The sequence below is a fragment of the Poeciliopsis prolifica genome, unplaced genomic scaffold (genome assembly GCF_027474105.1).
Source record: "Poeciliopsis prolifica strain line A6 unplaced genomic scaffold, Auburn_PproV2 SCAFFOLD015, whole genome shotgun sequence".
Lineage (NCBI taxonomy): Eukaryota > Metazoa > Chordata > Actinopteri > Cyprinodontiformes > Poeciliidae > Poeciliopsis > Poeciliopsis prolifica.
The window spans coordinates 8,744,427-8,758,902 of record NW_026562390.1 but is presented as its reverse complement, the minus strand read 5'-3'; the positions used below and the strand labels follow the sequence as shown (position 1 = coordinate 8,758,902).

At 38.3% G+C, this 14,476-nt stretch overlaps 1 protein-coding gene across 4 annotated transcripts in view; it reads left to right on the top strand.

Annotated features, from left to right (window-relative positions):
* Window positions 1-957: 957 nt before the first annotated feature.
* The window catches only part of unc5cb (unc-5 netrin receptor Cb), a 139,587-nt gene continuing 126,068 nt past the window's right edge, over window positions 958-14,476 (top strand). For all 4 annotated transcript variants that reach the window (XM_055040139.1, XM_055040138.1, XM_055040136.1 and 1 more), the window contains exon 1: window positions 958-1,791. In XM_055040139.1, coding sequence (XP_054896114.1) covers window positions 1,674-1,791 — 118 coding nt within the window. In that variant the 5' untranslated portion in view covers window positions 958-1,673. The remainder of the gene's footprint in view (window positions 1,792-14,476) is intronic.

Sequence of the window (14,476 nt, the reverse complement as noted above, 5' to 3'; positions counted from 1 at the left end):
AGTCAATTCATCTTTTGTTCGATTAATCACAATTTCTAAAGGTCCCAAATGTTTTGTTCACATGGAACATAGTTTGTTCATAATCGTAGTCGAATTTGTCATTCATAAAACTTACACCAAATACATAATTTATGGGAAGGAGACCTGGATTCAATTCAAAATATATGTGTGTGTAACACAAATACAACACTTGTGTAATTTAAAGTTAGCAACACACAAAAAAGCTGTTTGTTCAAACATATTTATATAAAGTTGAGCAGAAGGAAAAAGTGCATTTGAAAACGATGCATAAGCAATGTGGATAAGCACAGCTTTGAATGCACTATGGGGAATGCACAGGAACCACCTCGCAGGCATATCGAGGAACAGGTCGTTCATGAAGAAAGTCTCAGAGTCTGAAGAAAGTGGAGGCACAGAAGCCAAGTTTGAAGTCCAGGATGAAGTTTCCATATTTGAAGAGCCTTGTCATCTGTGGGTGTTGGTTTACCGTGTTTTATCAACTCCAAAGTCAGCACAGCCATCTACCAGGAAATTACAGAGCATTTTGTGCTTCCCTCTGCTGACAAGCCTTCCAGAGATGTTCATTTAATTTTCCAGCAGCAGTTTAGATTTGCTCATAAAATAACCATCATATCTCTGTGACTTATTGGCCAGCAAACTCTTCTGACCTAAACCCTCATAATGAATTTATGTCGAGATGAAAAAAAAAAAAAAAAAAAAAAAAAAAAACAGACTCAAGACTGCAGATGAGCTGAAGGGTGTTAATAAAGATACCTGGGCTTTTTAACACCTCAGCAGAGTGACAGGGTGACTAATTCAATGCTATTTCACACTAAGATATTAAGTCATGCAAAAGGAGTCCAGACAAAATCATTTTTACATGTGTGACTCAGGTGCATGTGCATTTTTACATTACAAGTCTTTTAACATTTGGTATTTTGTAATATTCAAAATTTATGAGGAATAATATTTTTAAGCAGGAAGCAGATAATTTGAGACAGAGACAACCTGCGTCTCATATTCGTTGAGACAGTGTTGTAGGGAATGCCACATTTTCTTCTTATGTCACACTTTTGATTGACTGCTTCTTCTAAATCCCGAACTTGTATTCGCCACGCATTTAATGAACAGCTTCCATTCCTCGCTGCTGTCCGGGCCAGGTTTTGATACAGCGCCGCCACTCGCCGGAGCACTTGGATTGGCTGAAGGAGCAAGGTAGTCCGCAGAGACGGCTCCTTCCCCGGGTTCCGTCCCGCCAGTGAGACGCACAGGCTGGAAAGGTTCGGCTGAGCGGGACTCTCCGCGTGTTGGACTTCGAATTGGCGAGGGAGCATGAATCCACCTTCAAGGCATCGATCCACACATCAGAGCAGATCTGGTGAACCTCTGAGAGGAAAATCAAAAGGAGTCAGGTTTTAACGCAACATCCTCTCCTCTGACGGAGGACGATGCGCCCACATCTTCTCCTATAAACTATCACATGTTTGTGAGGAAAGAGCAAACAAACAGTCAGTGCGCTGGAGATATCTTCTGCGGAGCCACGCTGTGCGCTCTTGGTTGTGGAGGCTGATACCTGGACGGGAACGCGGCGCGCAGAGGGAGGATAAAGCGTGTTGGAGATACATTTACTCAGAGACTCGGACTTGCCTCAGAGCGCAGTTTGACTCCTCATCATGGGCTGCGGCGCACAGACTGACAGAGGAAGGGGAAAAGTGACCAGATTCTCCCTGGAGATGCCGTCCGTATCCTGGCTCCTGCTGCTGCTCCTGCTGGATGGAGGATTTGCTCAAGGTAAACTTTAATGCTTAGTGCGGACTTCACGAGTGGTCAAAGTTTCACGCACGCAAAAGCTCCGGAGTGGTTGTAGTGGTCGGGGGAGGAAAAACACCCCCAAAGTTTAAGTAGCAACATTTTAAGTCGTGTACGCAATTTCTGGGACAGAGTTATAAAGTCAGTCTCTAATCTGTCTGGCAAATGAATGTCTACAAAGTCATTTAGGGTCATTTAAGTTTCCTCGATCCGAATTGAATGAATACGTGCTATGCCGGTGGATCGGCCAAAGATTTGAATGGGCTGATTTTCCTTAGAGTTGTTTTGGTGAGGAATAAAATAATGATAATAATTAATAATAATAATAATAATAATAATAATAATAATAATAATAAATAATAGTAATATATCTTTTGAAATCACAAATGAATATTTTTTAATTTGTCAAAAATAAAAACACCATCCGCCTTTTTTTTTTTTAAATAAAGCAATAGACCAAGCTCCTTTGACATAGTCATAAAATAAAAATAAAGTTTAGTATACTTTGCTGCATGCATTGTGTTGACTTGTAATTCAGTTATTTTTTGTTTGACGTAAAGCGACTCCCTCTTTAAATTCAAATGTGGTTTATATTTTTCCTTGTTTTTTTATTACTGCCTGAAAAAAAAGAAAATTTGAATCAGCAGAATCGGTATGAGGCATGTAAAGCCCGATGGATCAGAGATATGAACCAAGTTTAACTCAATCAGATCTTGTCAGCGGTATGTTGGTCAAAAGTAGTAAAAAATCTGAGAATACATACGTTTCAAGCAAAAACATATAATTACATTTTTTTCACTGGAATTTATGTTTATGGATGCAACTCATTATTTTAAAATTGCAACCATAATTACATGAAGCATTTTTTGAAACTCAATTGTTTCCACCTCTTTTGAGAGAAAACTTTTTTTTTTTTGTCTACCACACTTTCCATTGATGTTTTAGGCAAACTGTAGTAGCTGTCAGTCACAGAACAAAGCTAAAGCTAAAACACTTGAAGGTATTTACTTAATCCTCTTGTGGATGAAATTACCTGTCAAAGGGCTGAGAAGTGTGCATCTGTTTAATTGTTCATAATGTGTCTGTGCATGTTTAAGTACCAGCCTTGAATAAAGCCAGGTGGTCTCTCAACTGTATATGGGTATTTCACCATATTAAATGTCTGCGGTCTTTGAGAGCCATACGAGGTTATATTGGCGGCTCAAGCACTTATCGTGTGGCAAGGATTAGGGTCTGTGAGCAACCTTATCTAGCTCCTCCAAATTGTCATCTCACTCCTACATTGTTAATGAGCAAAACGGGGTTGAATAAAAGGGCGAGGAAGAACAAAATACAGGCCAGAAACAGCTTCTGAAGGGCTGGGCGAGATGACATAATACCCTTTCCAAAACCCCGGAGAGCTCTGTGTCATTGACTGGATGGGAATACGAACAAGGTTCCTCTCTGTCCATTAAGAAGTCGATAGAGCAGGAGAACATTGTTTGAGCTTAATTAATGGGCTTAGCTATTTTGGGGCCATGATGAGCTGTACACATTTCCAAATCGCTTGAGAGATGCTTCTTCAGTGTGAAACTACTGGTGATTAAAGTGGCTCGCTTACAGACGCTTACTTGCAACACAGTTCTGTTCCTGAATGGCTTGTTTGTGGGTTATCAGAACACATCTTCTGCTTCTGTGTACTTGTATTTGCTTCATTTTTAATTTTCTTTGAGGGCTCTAACTCAGTCCAATAATCCAAGTGCTCTTCACTTGGTTGAAGCCTCACTGAAAGAGACAAGTTGAGACAGATTTCAGTGAGGGCTTTGTGACAGTTGCTTGGTTAAGAACTCATTTTGGGCAAACAAATCTGTCTGCGAGTTACAAGCAGTATCTGCTGGGTTTTAAGTAAGTTTTTTCAACCACATAAAATCACAGTTCTGAAAACCATGTTTCATTAAACAAAGAAAATCTTATCTGAAGTGTTTTCATACTTGATTTCTTTTTATTTTCACGCCTGACCTTAAGGTTGACATTTATGTAGTTCGTCTCTGCGTTAGCCACTGGAAACAGAGGTGCTGAGGGCCATCCTGGGGATTAGTTCAGTTTTTCCATATGGCTGCTCTTGTACCTTCCTGCTTCTCTCACACCCTGCTCCTCTCTGCTTCCTGAAGATGTGTCCTCTGAGGATCCTTTATAGAGGGGAAAGTTAAAGGATATTTGATACATATATGGATTATGAACCTTCATGAGTCAGTGTGCTGCGAGGCTTTCATATTTACTGTAGATGACAATCCTGTTCCGAACAATCCGGGCGCTGCATGGAGTGAACGGGAATGGTATTTTCATTATTATTATTTTTCTAACAGGCTTCCCCGGAGCCTGACAAAGTAGCTCCCTTTGGTCTACTAACATTGCAATCATCTGGGTCATTTTTTAAGCTGAGCGTATGCACAATAAGCACATTGTGTGTAAGGAGCAGGAGTTATAAATTTTCCCCCGTGAGCTGACCGAAATGACAGCTTTAAATTCAATAAATTAAACGTAACCGAAGAACGTAATGTAACTGATGTAAATAGAGATTAGGTTTGCAGTGCGCACACTTTATAGAAGAGAGCTGGGGAAAGATTGTCTGCGCAGTTTGGCTTCAACGGGGCAGAGCTACATGCTGGTTGCTAGCTAAGCCACAGATGGAGCGTGGTAGCAAGCGATAATTACTGTGAAAAGTGGCTGCTGAGCTTGCTTCCCTGCACCACTTGATGTCATGTACTATTGTTATGAAAGCAAAAAATATAGACGTGTGCTATTTTAGGGCCGGGAACAGTTCTTCGCTCCTCCTGTGGGTGAGGATACCTTGTGGTTGGCTGGTGGAGGCGGGATACTGTGGCTGCCATGTTTTCAGTTTGCCCTACTGCGTGGTTCACTGTTCTACTGTTGTTTGTTCAAAATTCAATTTTGTTCCTTTTAATGTTCATAAAAGCTCTTTTTCTTTTTCACTTGTATCATGGCAATGTTTTTTCCATCTCCCCTTATTTTGCTTCTTTTCACAGCTTTCACGGTTCAGTTTTGAATTAAATACTATATTGTGGCTTTAAATGTTTTTTGAATACATCCTAATATAACCAACTAGACTGCATGACCCGCAAAACCCAAAATGCTTGGAAAACATAAACTGTCTGCATCACTTTGAATATTTGTGCTCCTTTCCTTTAGTTTCCTGCAGTTGAATCATTGCATTTAAAGTATTTCTGTGTTTTACTGACATCTTACTAATACTGAAGATACCTAATATTGACTCTTCCTCTTTCTATAAATGCTTACTCTTACAAAGCACCTTCCACTTACGCTAAGCTCCTCCTCTGTGCTGGAGTCCCAAGCCGAACTTCACTTCCCTCCTGCACCTTCCCCACCAGACTAGCAGCGGCTGCAGCAATTTGAAAACACCTGGTGGAACTGTGAGTCTGCTGAGCTCATCATCTCACTGCAAACAACCCAAAGAATGGTTGTCAACAGCTTAATGAGAGGCTTTTCTGTGAGGGCACACTAAAGGTGGAGTGTGGAGAAAAGCTACTTAAAGAGACAAATGCCCAGTTTTAAGGCGTCAAATTACAAAATTAAATACATTTTTAGGTCATGTGTGATATGTGCATCATTGTTATAAGTACAGGTAACTTAGTTGCTGGATTGTGCTATAAAATGGCACTCTGCCATGTGTCTGGATAACACCACCGAATCAAAACAACATTTAGTTTCTTTTTTCAGAGCATATTTAATGATGTTTCACAATTTACCGCATTTGAAAAACTATAAAGTTCTTCCTGGTGGAACAAGAAAGAATTGTTCCGTTAAAATATGGAAAAAAAAGATCCTCCAGCCAGTCCAGTAAGTCAAACAACTTATTTTTAAATGTTGCTCTTCCATGTTTCTGCCACATTTTTATTTGCTTCTCTCATGCGGTGATGCCTTGAAGCCAGCAAAATCTGACTAGTGAAGGGTATAATGGAAAATCAGAAAACTCTTGTTCTTTCCAGAGCAGTACTTGAATAACAAAATAGGTGAGATGAAGGAGATTGTAAGGACGCAGGTAAAGGACAGAAAGGTGAGCAATGAAGAGAAGGGGGAGCTGTTGGCAGAGGCAGGGAGAAGTAAGGGTGAAAGCAGTCGGACAGAAGAGGAGAAGAGTGTCATTAATCACCCTGTGTGACACTCTCAACTACAGGGGAGCTTCAGAGTGCAACATTCACTTCTATTAGCAGTCCATTAGCAGAGCTCTGCACAAGTAGCAGCGCTTGACAGGTAGGCCTGTGCCAGAATGGCTGACCTGTGTGCCTTGACAACGCATATTGCTTCTGGACTATGTGAAAGTGTGTGTGTGTGTGTTAGCGTCGGGCGCGGAAAGTCAAAGTGCACCACAGGGCAGAAATTACCTTGACATATTGTGGCAAGTTTTGCCTTTTCGTCTATGGAGAGGAAATGAAAATAATTGTTTAAAAGGTCCCACTTTCAATTACAGTACTGAGTGAGATGGGAGATAATGATCCTAACAATAATGATGGTGGTGGCAGCGAGCTGATTCCCTACCTGTGATTTTTGCCTTTGCTGCAAAATGGCTCTTCAAAATTTAGATGATGCATTAGAGGCGCACCCATTTCTCGTTCAAAGCCTTGTATTGCCTCTTGGTATCCAGGAGCCCTTTGATTATGGGATTGTAGGCAAGGAGAAGGGGGGTGTGGGGTGGGCCACTGTTCCTGCTCTAGATCCTCTGTTCGTTTATGATTAGAGATCGGAGCCAGCAGTCAGAAAATCTGGGGTTGGTGGGGGTGCAGGAGAAGAGGACAAAGCCAAAGGGGGAGAGAGAAGTGATTACAAGTTAAGTGGCCCTTCTCATGCCATTATAAGCAGCAGGGCTGACAGAGCACATCATGAGTGAGAATAAGTACATACTCCACTTCTGCCCTTTAATTTGGCATCCTGGCCTCTCCCCTGGTGTTCAACCACTAACGTCCACCTACATTTTTTTGTCCCTAATTGGAAATCAGCCACGTGTCTTTGCCAACACAAATACATACAGGTGAATTCACAAGTTAAGTGACTTTCTGGAGAGGCTTTTTATGACTTTTTATATTTCAGTAATTATTTATGTATTAATTTGAGAAATATTGTCTCCTAACCTTATTCTTATTTTCTTTTCATGTTTGTTATATTATTGTGCAATGCTCACATTAGTTTTTCATTCTTAGTAGTATGGGGCCGAATAATCCAGTCATCACATTTTCAGATGAACAAGTGGAACAACCACTCCAGTGCTATTACCTTTAAATATCTGAGTATCATTATGTGCAGTAATTTGTTTTGGAATGAGCATATTGATTGTCTCCTAACTAGCCTGAAAACCACATTTTCTGCACAGGCTTAGACTGGTTGGAGTCCAGGATAATACTGATCTTTTATAATGCTGTCTTGAGCAGCATAATTAGATATGATACATGTGCCTGGTATGGCTCACTCACTGTGTAATCTTAATGTAGAATTGCACGCATGGAAAAGACAGATGAAAATAGTTGGGTTGAACTATCTACCCCCTCCCTTGTAGTCAATCTATGAAATCACTGAAATAAAACAGGCAAAGAAGATGCTGAAGGACCCATCCCATATTCTGTTGGGAGACTAGTATCAACTATTACTCTCAAGGAAATGTTAGAGTTTTCTGCTGCACAAGCAATTATTTTAAACAATCTTTTCATCCAATTTCTCTTTTACTTCTTTATAAATCTGATAACTTTCTTGATTTTTTTCATTTTTAAACTAATTTCCCATCTGACACAAGTTTATACTTTATAATTTTTTTCAATTTTATATTTTGTTGTTGGATGTGACCTTGTAGTCATTGTACATGTAACCGCTCAACAAATTTCCCTCAGGGATAATAAAGTATCTCTTATATTCTCCTACAACACCTGAACTTTTTTGTTGCCCTCAATGTCTCTCTACAGGATCAGTTAATTTTGTTCAGTTTGCATGAAACCTAAACAAAATTAAAAAGGCCTCTGTTATGTTACTTTGCTCAGGGTCACTATAAATAGCTCAATGTGCTGATTAAGAGGCCAATGCAGTGAGGTTATTTCCCCGATGTCCTTTAACCAAGCTACCTATTCCTGCATGTAACATGGAACAACCTTGGTAACTACTGCTGTAAATAGGAAGCAGGCGCCCAGTGTGGCACAAATAGTAATCCAACATATGAAGCAAAACATGCTTCAAAATGTTCAGTTCATTCAGATTTTGTATTTTAAAAGTGAAAACTGCACTAGTCGCGACAGGAAATGTCTCGACTGGTTTATTTCTCTAATACAAGGTAGAGAAAAACACTAAGAGAATCTATTCTAAACAATCTAAGTAACTTCTGAGAAAAAAAATCTGGTAAAAAAGATTGAAGTTTTTAATGTTTTTTAAAGAGTGTTGTGAACTAATGTGATTTAACATTGAGCAGGACTGTGTATGGGGCTTTTACAAAACTGGAAAACAAGCATTTCACTCTGTAGTAAATTAGGAGCTTCATTGGACCCCTGCCTTTTTGCAGTTCAGTATTCACATATTCACCTATTCAGGATTTTTTTCATGTTACTCAAATTATTTGTGGAAACCCTGCCTATTTGCACATTTTTTTTCATCATTGCTAATTGCCACGCTATTGGCTGGCATTTGCAAAGCAGCCAATCCAGGAATGGCATTTTTTTTTTTTTTTTTTTATGGAAGTAATTGATTGATAATTACATATCTCAACATAACTTTTGATTTTCACTAAATGTTTAAAAAGTAACTTGCACATTTCAGGGGCAATAGTTCAGCACTATCAACCTTTGAAAAATAAACTATTCCATTTTTCTTTATCAAATTTGTTCATTGTGAGTTTTTGTCTGCAATACAAACTGACTATATTTTACTTCAAATCCTGGTGAACTCGGTAATGTGACTCCTTGTTACAATTAAGGAACATTAATGCTAAACTCAGGCTATGCATTCTTTCTTCACGAAAAAGTTCCACATACCAAAGAGGCAGTAATGAGGTGATCTCAGAGATGATTCATCACTGAGCGTCATGGTCGCAGCATGGAGTTACCTGAATTATGATGTTTGTTTAAAAATCCATCCTTCGCTTGAAACATGAAACACAGCTACCGTCTTTCGCTCAGCCCTCACTGTCTGATGAAACTAAGCCTCTTTTCTTTGCTTTCTTTGCTTTCTGCTCTTTCACACATCTTTGAGTATAGCGCAAATATAGAAAATCTCCTTGAAAAAGGATATCTTCATTATAACTCTGACTAATGAATATATTAATCTTCATTAGAATGAAGAATTTAATTTTTGCTAAACCTCTTCACATTTATTTATATCCTTAAACGTGTTTATTTCTGTTTAGAAGGAGCTAGGTTTCCATTTGCTGATCCGTCTGCTTGTAGAGGGTTGTGGTCTTTGTATGTCAGCAGAACAGAAAGAGAGGGGAGGTGGGGGGTAAGTGAGGGAGTGCTTGTGGGACCCCCTTGTCCCGGGTGAAACATGAGAGCAGGAGACCAAACGTTCCCCATTTCCTGTCTCGACTTTATCAGCATCTTGCTCTGTGTTATTTCTACACTCTTAAAGCATCTGATGAAAGTCTTGCCTCAGATAAATGTTTGTGCCTCTTTGCTTTTTACGGGGCTCAAATGAGATACTTTATTCTCGTGCCACCCCTCCCTCTTTCATTCTCTTTTTACCTCATTCCTGTGTCTGCTTTTGAGATCCCACAAGTGAAGTTCAGAGTCTCTGGTTTACATTATGGTTGCTTAAAGATTGGCTTGGGATGCCTTAAAAGACAACGATTGTCGTTCTTCTGAAGGAATACACTTTTACAAGACTTTAGGGAAGAGCTTTGAGGAAAAAGAACCTTTGTTAAGTTAACTACATTTCTGCTGAGTTTTGCTGAATATAATTACTTCCACCTACATATAGGTCAGGGAAACTTCACAAAATTGTAATTCTCCTTTTGCATTCTTGACAGTTCATAATCTTTTTCATTCATTCATTGTTTTTCATTCCAGCTTGTGTAAGCAGTGTGTTACAAAAGTTGTCACAACCATTGAAGTTTAGTGTTTGGTCATGTTACAACTACAAACTTTGATGTATTTTATTAGGATTTAATGTTGTAACCCAACAAACACAAACTAGTGCATAATCATAAAATGGAAAGAAAATTATAGATGTTTTTTTTGTAAATATAAATCTGATTTATGTATTGGTATTTCTAATTATACTAATATTCCTGAATAAAGTCCACTGTAACCAATTGTTTATGTGTAGTCTGAGTGTGGAAGACCAAACAAATCTGCCAGAAGAAGTGTATTGACCTACACTTAAAAGCCTGGCAAGGAGATGAATGAGTACCAAAGAGAGATAGATTTGGAGAAGATGCAGAGAAATACATTTGAGGTTAAAAAAATTTGCTTATGGACAACTATTAGTCTAGCTATTGTAGACTAACAAGAAGAAAGCTGTTGCTGAGTGAAAGTGGCAACATTGTGCTGTAAGGGTGTTTTTCTTTAGGAGACACAAGGATCTTTATAGAGTTGACGGGAAGATGGATGAAGCTTTATATAGGGCGATCCTGGAAGAAAACCTGTTGGAGGCCGCAAAAGATTTGAGAGTAGGGTAGAGGTTCATCTTTCAGGAGCACAACAATTCTACTCATACAACTAGATGGCAATGGAATCATTAAATAAATATATATTGTGCTATAACAGGCTAGTCGAAGGCCTAAACTAATGTGATTATCATTGACAAGTCTGGAAACTTACTGTTCACAAATGCCCTATGGCCAGACTAGAAAAGCTTAAGCCACTCTGTAAAAAAGAATAAGTTCAGTCAAAACTTAGATGTTTACAGTTTTAAGTCACGTCAGAAAGTGTTGTTGTAATTACAGCAAAGTGTTTTTGCGAGCAATTGACATAAAGGAGGCTGAATGGAAGCCACTTTCTCTTTGAAAATGTTGAAAACTAAGAATGATTTTCTTTCCAATGCTTTGTGTTGGTCAGTCACAAAATCCCGGTAATTAGTCAGAGGTTGTAATATGACAAATTTTAAAACAAACATTCAAGGTGTTTGAATATCTACTTTTCTATGTGTCAAAGACAGAGCACACAGCTCTGTCTTTGTGTGCACGTTATTGTTTTTCTGCACACATTTGTTTGTCCAGTAATAACTGGGTTTGAAAAAAAGTCTGCTTCAGAGAAAAACACCAGACCGTTCTTCTTTGCAAAATCAATCTTTCTCATAATTCCCCACATTTTTCTTCCATCTGTTATCTACCGAGCTGCCAAGCAGACTTTTAAATGAAACAGACCATTACCAGAGGGCAGAATTAAACGTGTGTCACGATGCCAGCCTGTAAAAGTTGTTTTTACTGAGTGAAATGAGGTGCTAAATTAAATCTTCTCAACTGGTACGTACTGTTGTTCGAATGATCCCCATTAAATACATCGTCAAGAAAGAGTCAAAATACAAACACACACCTAGTTTTTCCAAAATTGTATGTTTTTGACTTATATTTTGCATAAGCAACTGAATCCTGCTTCGCTGGTCTTTTTTTGGGATAATTATTCTTCACAAGTCTCAGCATGCACAGTGGAATTCAACATTGCAAAAACCCCCCGTGTAATAGCAGACTTAACTACCTCACCATCAACCACCCCACCGCAGAGCTCCCACCAACCTTAACACCCCACTGTGTGACCTCTTTTTCCCAGTTTTGGCTTTGTTACCGTGACTCCAGTAATAGTTTGCAACTTGAGATTGCTGTTGGGTGTCAGCACTTTCCTGTGTTTGTACAACATGTGTGTGTTTGCCATATCTCCATGATCAGTCCCTGGTGACTTAAGTGCTGGCAGACACTGCATAACTAGGTAAGCTCAATGGGTCTCATTTAGACAGGGCCCAGACAGAAGCCCCAGTGGTGGAAGGTTATTTTATTGCTCCTAACATGTAAAGAACACCACTGAGGCTGCTACATTTGTTGGTTCTGTCAGAAAAGAGGAAATTGTACCGTGTTGTTCTGTTGTAAAGTTGTGAGAAATTTCTAATCTGCTACATCGGACGGAAAATAAATGGCTCTGCGGCCTTTGATTCACATGCATTCTTTTTCGGTTAATGAAAGCTATGGAAATGAGGTTAATAATTGAAATGAGTTTTGCTGATCTGAAAATTCAAGTAAATGTGAGAACTGCATGATGTTTTAACACAAAAAGATCAGAAACAGCCATAATACAGCTGCCCTCAGATTTTGAGTAGCTTCATATTTTTATAGTTACACAAAGGATGTGCTCAGTAGCTGAAAATGTGCACACTTCAATTCATTATGAATCGTAAAATATTACTCGAACATCCCTGTTGGCGAAGGAGAGCTCCCAGCTGTGCATTTGCCCCTTTCAAAGAGTTACCCAAACAGTAGGCAGAAAGTGAATAATGGATGTTGTTGCGATGATTGCTTCAAAATACTTTGGAGAAAGCAAGAGATTCTTCCAAAGAAGGTTGAATGTCTGAATAGACTCAATCTTCCACACTGATTCATTCAGCAAACACAACTCTTGTTTGCTGTGTAACCTCCACAGGCTACTAATCCTTCAAGAAGCAAAACCCAAAAACTCTAGGGCTCAAATCTACTGTGATGTACGTGCTGCTATTGAGGCTTATTGAACATCATATGCCTCAGATTAGAAGAGGACATCAGTGGTCTGCTTTAGATATTTTGTTTGTTCATTTCAAACAGTATTAAAGATATTTACAACAAAGAGTAAAGAGTGAGATTTATGGAACAATTGAATCCACAGTTCAGTGATCTTGTGCAGTGATTCTATCTTTTATATTGCAAGCCTCTTTTACAGTTTCCCCCTGTTTTCTCTATTCTTTTCTGATTTTTTTTATATGAAATGTGGCATAAATTTTATGAACTAAAGTGGCTCCGAGCATAAAAAGTTGACACACACAAAAATATTATATGGTAAATATAGGGCAAAGAAATAGGGTATAGCATTATCCCTCTAGAAACTGGTAGGTTTTAAAAAAAAAAAAAATTCTCTGCTTTCTGTTTGATGTCTTTTTGTCAGAGTGATTATCATGTATGTGGAAAACATATGTAATATGTATTATGTCTGTGGTTTAAACAAGCTAAGCTGATTAAGGCAAATACCTTTGAATAAAAGTAATGTCTTTTAATATACACAATCAAGTAGCATACTAATTGCAACTTTGCTTTTGTAAAAATATGAATTTAATTCTGAAATATGCTTCTACTTGGGATGCTTTGATCAAGATTTTTGTCCTTGATAGCAATGCGAGTCATTTAATATTAGGTATTTACTGAAACCTAATCCCAATCCTATTTACAGTCTCTACTATCTTTGTCTCTTGACAGCGAGACAGTTTGTCCCAACTGCAGTTTCTGTAGGTTAGCCTATACTGTTTCATGGGACTTTCTTCAATTAACCTTCCAATATGCTTTTGCATGATTTATCATTTTGTTCCTGAAGACGTTTATAACTTGACATATACCACTTCACTCTTCTGTAAACACTCTTCTTATTTCGTCTTAGTTTTTTTATGTGGAGCAGTCTGACAAAATACTAGGCTAAATCTAACATCCATCTGTTTTAAGACGACTTGTCTTAAAACAGTGTACAGTCACTCAAAAACTGTACAGAACATAAAAATTGTTCTCCTGTGTCTAAACATAAAACATTAATGCCATTTCACTTCTGTCTCCTACATCAAAATTTGTCTGGGAATCTTAAGCTTTGAGGGCGGAGCCGGTCGTATGAAACAATGAGACAGAAAGCTGCAGCAGCCATTACAATCCTTCTTTAATTTTAAAATGTCAGGGAAACCGTTTTTCAAACCATGCACATAATATTTGGGCTGTGATTTTTAAAAACTGGTTATGTGAAATGCAGCTGCATAATTTGCCAGCTAATTCTATGGGTATAGCTAAAATAAAATTATGAATGAATCATAAATTATTTGCAAATCCCTGAGGGTATTCTCAGCTGCCACTAAAGGAGGAATCAGAATCCACACAAAACAGATTTTTTTTTTGTTTACAGAGAAAAACGACAACTGTTGGTGGTTATACTTGTATTTAGATTATATGAAAAAATCTTGTAGCAATAGACAAAAACAAACAAAAAAACATTTGTCTTAATTATTTTTTTGAGTTTATGTTTGTAGATAGGTGTAGATTATGAGTTATTTAATGTAAGGCAAAAGGTGTGACAAACACTGAATTTCAAATAAAATATTGGATAGATTTCAAAGAAAAATAATATAACAAAGCATTTTGCTAAAGCCATAACGACTTCAGCTATCTTTTTTATTAGTAAAATTACTTAAAATAAATATTCTTCAAACAGATTTTTCATTTTCATTATCTAATGTTTTGGCTATTCAGATTGTGCCTGTAAGTGGTTACAGAGAGATAGCATGAAAAGAGGGAGTGAGAGAAGCAATGATGGACTCCAGCTGCTTTCGAGCAGGGGCCATCTTAACCACTAATCCACTGGAGTGCCCCCAGATATCAGGGACTTTCAAACATCCCCATCAATTTCTATAGGAGGGCTTGGAAGGATTGTTCGCCCTGTTGTCAAAATGATGAAGAAATGAGATCCTA